This window comes from Pogona vitticeps, chromosome 8 (genome assembly GCF_051106095.1).
Source record: "Pogona vitticeps strain Pit_001003342236 chromosome 8, PviZW2.1, whole genome shotgun sequence".
Classification (NCBI taxonomy): domain Eukaryota; kingdom Metazoa; phylum Chordata; class Lepidosauria; order Squamata; family Agamidae; genus Pogona; species Pogona vitticeps.
In genome coordinates this window covers 27,050,157-27,058,916 of record NC_135790.1, presented here as the reverse complement: position 1 = coordinate 27,058,916, position 8,760 = coordinate 27,050,157, and the positions used below count along the sequence as shown (strand labels likewise).

At 48.1% G+C, this 8,760-nt stretch overlaps 1 protein-coding gene across 2 annotated transcripts; it reads left to right on the top strand.

Annotated features, from left to right (window-relative positions):
* Positions 1–4: 4 nt before the first annotated feature.
* LOC110079359 (inactive serine protease PAMR1) lies at positions 5–4,975 on the top strand. 2 transcript variants are annotated; one of them, XM_072979281.2, is made up of 6 exons: positions 5–300; positions 1,524–1,658; positions 2,972–3,139; positions 3,268–3,471; positions 4,052–4,114; positions 4,818–4,975. In XM_072979281.2, the coding sequence occupies exons 1-5, from the start codon at positions 207–209 to the stop codon at positions 4,063–4,065; spliced, it is 615 nt and encodes a 204-aa protein (XP_072835382.2). In that variant the 5' UTR covers positions 5–206; the 3' UTR covers positions 4,066–4,114; positions 4,818–4,975. The 2 variants fall into 2 exon arrangements, with proteins under 2 accessions (XP_072835382.2, XP_072835381.2); XM_072979280.2 differs by having other exon boundaries at positions 4,815–4,975.
* Positions 4,976–8,760: the final 3,785 nt, after the last annotated feature.

Sequence of the window (8,760 nt, the reverse complement as noted above, 5' to 3'; positions counted from 1 at the left end):
CCCAACCTCCCCCTATGTTAACGTGATTCCTGCTCTGTGCAGGATCTTGGCTGCGAGAAGCCAATATCATTTTCTGTGTGTTGGGAATGGATCTGGGCCACCGCCAGGCCCTCGGGCGCCCCCTCCGGCGTGGCCGAGCCCATGGGGGCAGGTGAAGAAGCTTGATCCCCAAACGCTTGGGTTTTGGAAGAGTCGGAGCAGGGGGAATGGAGGGCTGGCCCGTAATGCCTTCTGTGGGGCTGGGAGTCCTCTTCCTCCTCCTCTCAGTGTCCGAGTTCCTCTCGTGCGAAGAATCGGAAGGTAAGTCGCCGAGCGCATGCTTGGAAGGTAAGCTTTCCCACGCGTGGCTGGCAGCCATGTCCAGCGCTGTCTATCAGGGTTACGAAGGATGGCATTTTAAATCCACGGTTGCGGAAGGCAGCCGAGTCTGGCATCTTTGCATGTCAACTATGCAAATGCCATTTACAAGAGGATGTCCTTCAAGTGGCCGAACCAACCGTTGAAATTTCACCTGGGCTCTGGAAATGAGCCCGGGCAACCTGCGGCCTCACCTTCAGTGGGTGGTCTGTGACATGACCCTTGAGTTGAATTCTAGTGCTAGAGAAAGATCACTAAAGATTCCCCTCCTTTTTCCTCCGATGCACATTTACAATAAATGCAAAGTCAACTTGCAGGGCTGTTGAAACACCTCTGCAACATTTTTCACAGGAAAAGCTATTGTATATTGTACTTTCCTACCTTTTGGATGGGAACTAAAGAAGTATACAAATTAGAAATTTGGTGCATTTTTACTGTCTTTTTTTTTCAATTGGCATTTAAAATTAAAATATAGTAGTTTTTTTTTTAGGCCTCTTCGCCATATTTCAAGGGAAGAATTTTAAGGATCCCCAGGGTTATTTCTCTCTCTCTCTCTTCCCAGAGTTTTAATAGCATTCAAGAACTGGAAAAGCAAAGGAGGGAATAAATGGAATATTCAAAAAAACCAACTCAAAAGTTTGGAACTAAATTAAAACGGACCTACAGTATAATATTGGTGATTTTACTGCTTTTGAACATTTTAATTCAGTTTTTATGGGGTTGTTTTCTGTTTTACTCTTGTGCTTTCTACACATTTTGTTTGATGGAGATTGGTTTTGAGTTTGTTTTTGGCTGTGATGCCTGCTGTGCATTTAATATTTTATAAAAACGGTATCGAGGCTTTTACTGACATACAAGGAATTTAGCTAAACACAAGACTACTAAGCCAACTTTTAAAAAGATGTACCAAACTCTCTTCTACCCCCACTGCCGATATCTTAATTGCAGCTGCTCTTGTACCTGTTTGAACCTGGCTGGCGAAATGGTTAAATTTTGGACATATCGGTGGTTTGTTGGGAATTTCTTATTTAATTTTTTAAAAATCATTTTCATGTTATGTGTTTTATTTATTGTTGTAAACCGCTTAGAATAGTGCACTGCACTCACGGCTGGTTTTATATGAATCGAAGAAATAAATGAATAAATAAACCTTCTGCTTCTTTTAGTTACCTTGGACACCTACTGGTCCGGAACAGCTCCCATCTGCTTAGGTGGCTGTAAAGGAAAACATAAAGAACTGAAGCGAAGCCAGTGCGGGAACGGAAGTTGTTGCTGGCTCGGGTACAAATCCTTCTGCCGAGGTATGAGCTGCTTGACGGCCCATGTGGCCAGCCGAGGGTCTCTCTTAGTTCTGGGTTCAAATTCCGCATCAACCAGCTGAGCAGGGCAAATGCCCTCAGCATGACTTTCTTGCCCCAGTGAAATCGGGACCAGGGTGGCAGGCATGGGCTTTGACAAGGGCAGGCGTCATTGAGGCCGTGAAGCATGTAGCGGATCACACAGAGCGGTCACCTGGAGAAAAGGAGGCCATGGGAATTACAGAAGGATTAACCTTTTCGAAAGGGCTGATCACAATTGTAGAGGACGAGGGACTGCGAACCGGGGATGGGGTGTGGAGTCGTGGGACTCCCTGTCTAGTCAGACTGATGTCCCACCAGTGACTTGACCTGGACCCAATTCGAGTCTCCCCCCCCCCCAATGAATTGGACTCGAGTCAGGACTCACCCACTCCTCCCTTTTTTTTCTGGGGGGAAAAAGCTTGTTTTTCATAGGGACTCAGACCTGGGACTTGGTACGAAAGTCTCAGACTTGGATCTTGGACTCAAAGACTCGCCAACATCCCTGCTATGAGCAGACGTTAGGTATAAGACTCAAACTAGCTATCGTGGTGCGTTTGAAGTAATGGAAAGGTTAGTTTTAAAACTACACCTCCCAGCCTTCTAAGTTGGTAATGTTGACCTTGCCTTCCAGGCTCTTCCAGCTGGGCCCCCGGGCGCTAGATGCCCCTGGCAATCAAGGGGTCCTTGGCCAGAACCGGGTCTCCCTACGTTGTCCCTACCTGATGGTCCAGTTATCTTATAACCCCCCCCACACACACACACACAGACACACTTTGGGATCAAGGAAGACTGGTGTGTGTGTGTGGGGGGGGAAGATTGCTGGGAATTTAGCCCCAGAAGGACTGTGAAAGAATGATGCCATTTGACTCTGGGAACGTGCAAAGTGCCCTTCCTAATGGAAAGGAATGTTGGGAAAGGTTTGTGTGACTTTTTTGCTGCAATCCTTCCTGAAGCATCAGGCATGGTCTGTGGCTCCCCATAGTGGTCAATTCTGGTAAATACATTGTGGAAATAAATATAAATATGTATTTCTGGGTTTTTTAAAAAAAAATTAATATTTTCAGGCAGCGGGTAAGTGACTCTGTGGCTACTGATCTCACAGACAGCAGGGTCCTACTGTAATGGATTTCGGCTTATGAGGACAGGGCCCTCTAGCAGCAAAACATTGGGTCACGAATTCGCCATGTTTGTGAAGGATGAGCAGGAATCCACTCTTGACTGCAGCCGCCGTAGGGCGATGGCAAACCCAAGGCCGGCCTGCTTTCTTTTCTCAGTCAACTGCGGCCGGCCAGAAGCGGAGTTCAATTCGGTGGTCTACGGCAACGATTGGTGGGTAGGATCCGTGGTGCGCTACAACTGCCGGCCCGGCTTCCTGCTAGTGGGAGACCCAGCGAGCGCCTGCCAGTCGAACGGCCGATGGACCCCCAAACCGACTTGCCTGCGTAAGTAAAGACCCCCGAAAAGGAACAGAAGTGGGAGTGATCCCTAGCCCCAAACTGGAGGCAAAGCCCAGAGGGGTAAAAACGGTCGGATCCTGCTTCGATCATGTCTCGTTCTCCTCTCTGTCAAGGGATCTGCCTTCAGGGCCGGATAGAAATTAACGAGCGGGACATTGACGGGAGCTGCTCCTCCACCTGCCCCAACAAAGTCCACCTGGGGGCTTTTCTGAATCACGGCTGCCTCAAAATCTCCTCCTGCGTCACCAAGCAACCCGGCTGGACCCGCTGGTTTTTCCGCTGTGACTTCTGCCAGTGCGACTGCTATGTCGCCTGCTGTAAGCGTTTCTGCACACCTGCGCCAGCCCTGGGGTGGGCGGGCGTGGCAGTGCCGTGATGCAGGATCCGTTCTCCATCATCCCCGAGTGCAGGACGCATCACAATGGGCTCACGTTACAGGAAGCCAGATTGAGGCTGAAGCTCAGGAAAAACTTCCTGTTAGAGCAGTACAATGACAGAACCCATGAGCTCAGCAGGGGGCGAGCGCTCCAACGCTGGAGGCCTTCAAGAGGATTTTGGATCACCCTCTGCTTTGATTTGAATCCCTGCCGTAAGCAGGAGGTTGGGTTCGATAGCTTTATAAGCCCCTTCCCATTCTATGATTCCAAGAGCAGAAGGCTGCCCCAAGGAAAAGAGGGAGATAGCGATGCACAATCCCATGAAGCAAGGCTGCCTATATTGGTGTAACTTATCCACTGCTCCTTTGACTCATGGGGAAGGCGAAGCTGGCTGGGGATGATGGGAGTTGTAATCAAGGTGCCTGGCTCGAGAAAGATGTAGAGAGTCTTCTCGGCAATAAGATAGAATTCCCAGCAAGGGTACAAACCCAATATATCTGTGTCATATTCTGTTTTGCAGCTTCCTCCGGATAAAACACGGACAGAGATCGACACTGCAACACGGAACGCGGCCATCTTTTCTGTAAGCTTTAGACGTACATCTGTTTACGGCTGCCGCCTTAATGCTGTTAGAATAATCCCTTTTTTAACCTTTCAAGAAAAATCTGTTTAAAAAGAACAACCCGGTTCTTTATTATTGTCATCTACATTCAATCCACGCTGGCTGGACAGCTTGGTGGTTGAGGTCTCTGGCTGTGGAGCCAGATGTTGGGAGTTTAAATCCCGCACTGGGCCTCCTAGGAGAAGAGCCAGCCTGTGTAGCCTTGGGCCAGCTGAACAGCAGTCCCAGGTCACCCCCAGAAGAAAGGAGAGGAAAGCCACTTCTAAGCATTCTCTACCTGGTATGCCCTGGAAAAAGAATGGACTTGACTGCACCCAATTATTATTTTTATTATCAAAGTAATTTATGTGCCCAAAATTATTAGATCACAAAGCATTTTTTAAATTATGGAGACTTTTCCAGTGATATGCAATGCACAGTAGTGAGAAGTTTAATTTGAGGTTAGAGATTTACAAACATTAGAAATTTTGCATTCCAAGTTTCGATCAGTTGAGGAAATAACCTTCGCCTGTTTTTCCTCTTCATCACAATTAACAATTCAGTCGTACGGAAAGGCATGCAAACATGGCAGGTTTGTTTACATTCATTTGTTGCCTTAGCTAATATCTTTTTTGTAAATATGGGTAAGAGAGAATTCTAATTTTTATCTTTTTGATTTCAGCAGGTCTTTGGCAATCCTCGTTTTCTGTGGATTCAGACATGCGGCTGAAATACTTCCCTGGTCGGTCCCCTTTTCTCTACCTAATAAATGTCTGGCATGGAGGTGGTTTATGATGACCAGATAATTTTTAATTATCCATGAATAAATCCCATTGCAGTGCATGGCTTTTGTGTCTTTAGCAATTTGGAACCATGATAGATCATCTGATTTCCATGCAGAAGGTATTAGGTTCAATTCTTGGCACCAAGGATCTCCGAAAAATGACCCTCAGCCTTGCAGACCTCTCTGCAGTGGGATTAGAACCCAGGACTGGACAAAGGGCAGCTGACCGTCATCTCATCTTGGAAGGAAGGAAGGGAGAGAGAGAGAGAGAGAGAAGCAGAAGAGAAATTGGAGGCAGGACTGGGACTGCATGTTTACACATAGATTGAGGGGGTCACCTTGTAGCCCAGCTATAACTCTCTGCAAGGGTCCCACAGGGGAGCCTTTTCATCATGTCCCACTTTGCAGAGATTCTGCAGCAAAAATGGCGAAATCTGGTGCATGTTAAACACAGCTCAAGCTGTATGACTTGACTAGCAAACGGACTGCCACGCAGACAGACAGAGATCAGCTCCGGAGAAAAGATTCCTCATCTTTTTCTCCTCCACAAGTTTTCTGTAGTGAGAAATGACACAAAAGGAAAGGCCTGAAAAGACGTATGGGTCGAAGTTGAACGCGTTATAAAATTAAGTGCAAAATGAACTCAAGTGGCCCTGGTCGGAGTCCCCTCTGGATTATCCCCGCTTGCATGATGTTCTTATTTCAATTAGTCTTTATCGTGAAATCTGCAGGGTGGTTTTTGAAGTTGTTACCCAAAAGAAGTAGAGAGAACCGGGTTAGAGGTGGAGGGTCCGGCGACCGGACCACCTTAGAGACTCCACCTGGCCTTTGTCCCTCGGTCACTCTGGAGGGTGACCAAACGGTCGGATGAGTTCCAGAGTTTCCAAGCGGAGTGATCAATAGAGATCAGAAGAACTTGCGGCTACAGGTTAAACCCAGCGGGTTCTCTCCGGAGGTGGGTGGCTCTGGGGCAGAGAGAGGGGAAGATCTCTCACTCTGGTTCTCTCCAGGAGGGGGCAGATGAAGGCCAACCACCAGGGTGGGATCGGACCTGAGGCTGTGAAGGAGGTCCTACCTTGTTTCTTTCACAGGGTTTTAAATATATCTTTCCCCCTGAATCCCTGCCTTCTGTCCCAGCCAGTGGGAAGGCCTCCCATGCTCCACCGCCCTTGCTCTACACAATGACTGCACTGCCATCCCTGCTCCACAGAACGCCTGGGCAGAAAGCCCTGGGTTCCCATCTCAACATCTCCAGCTAGAAGGATCAGGTGCCCAGGGAGAGCTCCACTGAGCTCAAGAGGGCTTCCCGCCTGAGGCAAAGAGAAAACCGCCCCCCCACCAAGCCCCAGTGCCATGGAGAGAAGGTGAATCTGACCTCAACGCTGGAGGTGGACGGGTATCCACCCTCATGGGAAAGAGCAGGTCTACGCCATCTAATGAAAGAGCCCAAGACCACGCTATGAAATCCTGGGATTTCTAGACTGGGGAGGGGCTAAAAAGGTTCAGTAGGAATAATCTGAGAAATTTCTCTGCTTGCTGGCGTTTTTCTTCACATCCCTCGAACAGAATCCTCTCCTGGCTGGGCGGATTTGGGGGAACTGTAGTCCAAAACAGCGATGATGCTTTGGTGCTCGGTTCCTTGCCGTTTCCACGCTGCTCTGGCACAGGAAGCCGTTGGCAACAGATGGCGATTGTCAAACCAACGCCGCTCACATCCATCTGCTTTTTGTCGTCCAGACGAGGGGACCGTGGGCAAAACAGATGATGAACAGGAGTGGGGAGAGCCGACTGGGACCCATTCCTCCAGTTGGGGGGGGGAACCCCAAAGTGTCACGTCATCAGTTTGTCACTCCTCAGAGATTTCTCCAGATTTCACGCAAAGAGGTCTCTGCCCACAAGGTGCTTGCAATCTGTCCTCGGTGGAAGCGGACATGCCATCAAACATACTTTAATTCTGGCCACCTTGCAACTGGAGATGAAGATTTAGAACACTGGTTTTCTGAACATCAGGTCCACGTTCCGCTAAGACACAGAAATAATCTAGGCTGGATGCAAAGGTGTTTCAGGAAGACAAAAATTCTAGATTGATTATTTGAGAGGGGCATGTGCCCAGTTGAGTCTCCTAGCAGCAAAATTTATTCCCGACAATACTGATGCAATTTCTTATTATCTTCCTTTTATTATCCTGCAGCTACTGCTGCAATTCAACAGTACTGTTACAGTTTTGGGCTACTAACGGTTCTTGTGTTGTTGTTTACTCCTTAACAATACCACTGTAACGTTCATGTCCTTAAAATTTAGCAGAAATGGTCAATATAGTGACTGACGTTCTGTAAATGTAGAAACGTCCTGCTCAGGAAATGTGGGCTGTTTGTGTCTGTAGTGGTAGAACTCAAGTCCTTAGATAGAGTGGTGAGTAACACACACAGAGAAATAGAGAAACCCGCTTTTAAGGATTAACTGACAGCTGCGTAGAGAACATGAGTTCCCAAAGAAGATGGAAAGACTAGATCAGCATATTTGTTTGGATGATGATTATGATGATGATATCTTAGAATCGAACTCCCAACCTCTGGATGCTTAAACCACTGAGCTATGATAATGATGACCCTTTTCAAGGTTTTCCAGGTAGCGAGTACTCAGAAGTGCATTACCATTCTCTTCCTCTGGGGGGCATTTCTGGGATTCTACAGCTCGCCCAAGGCCACCCAGGTTGGCTCTTCTCCCAAAGAGACCCCGTGGGGGAATCAAACTCCCAACCTCTGGCTCCACAGCCAGATCCCTAAATCACTAAGCTATCCATTACAGTTTCCCTTCAGCTACCTTGCGGTCTCTTACCAAAATCAAGCTGGCGAGGCCTTTCCCATTAAAAACCCTTTCCTGCTTTAGCCCACCCGATTTCGTATTTCATCTTGAGCCAGTTAGAAATCAGAAAGCAAACTATTGCAAAGTCATGTCGTCACAGAGCCAGGACTTGGGGGGCGGGGGTAGTTGAATCTCCAGGATTTTTCCTCCCCCATCAGGAAAAAGGATGGCCTTATCTGCCACCAACCAAAGACTGTCAATCCCAGCCGATCTTAGCTGCCAAGATCACAGCGGTGGCGCAGGGAGGTTTATTTCCCATCAACAGTATTCAAGAACTACCTCTGTTGCCACGCCAAGGATTCTGTGGTTCTTTCGTCCTGAACGAGCAATTGAGATCCATTAGCTTTACAAAAGACCAGCTCCGACCGAGGATGGAAACGCCTAACATTTGTTTGCCGATATGACCAGCTATTGGCCTTTCTGCACACGGTGGACGGCATTTTTGAACTCTCCTGGGGTCACGGAGCCCCAGTGAGCACGTCCTCTTGCAAATCAAGTGATGCCAAATACTCAGTCAATTCTCATTGACCCTCAGCCCATCTTTGCTTAAGCCCGGGAGAATTTTCTTCAGATGATCATAGCAGTTCTTGGACTTGGGCTGGGCCTCTTCTCACATTTATATCCAGGAGATTGGTGATTAATGTCATTGACTTTTTGTTCTCAAGGGGACGGATGGCTCTCGGCCAAGGCAGGCAGGTGCCAAGATCAGCTGGCCTTGTGGCCATTATACTGCAGTGTCCCCATAGAGAGATCTGGGTTGTGGGGGGTGGGAAACTGTTCTTTCTTCTTTCAAATCCTTGAGTGCTGAATTGGACTGCACTTGTGAGTGCCCCCCCCTCTTTTAAATGGTCTGATGGGCTCCGTATCCTCATGGAAGAAGGCCAGCAGCCTTGGTTGCTATATGGGTCCTTGGAATCTTGCTTTTTCTCGATCCTTAACTGAATAGCTCAGGGGTTTAGGTCTCTGGCTGCAGAGCCAG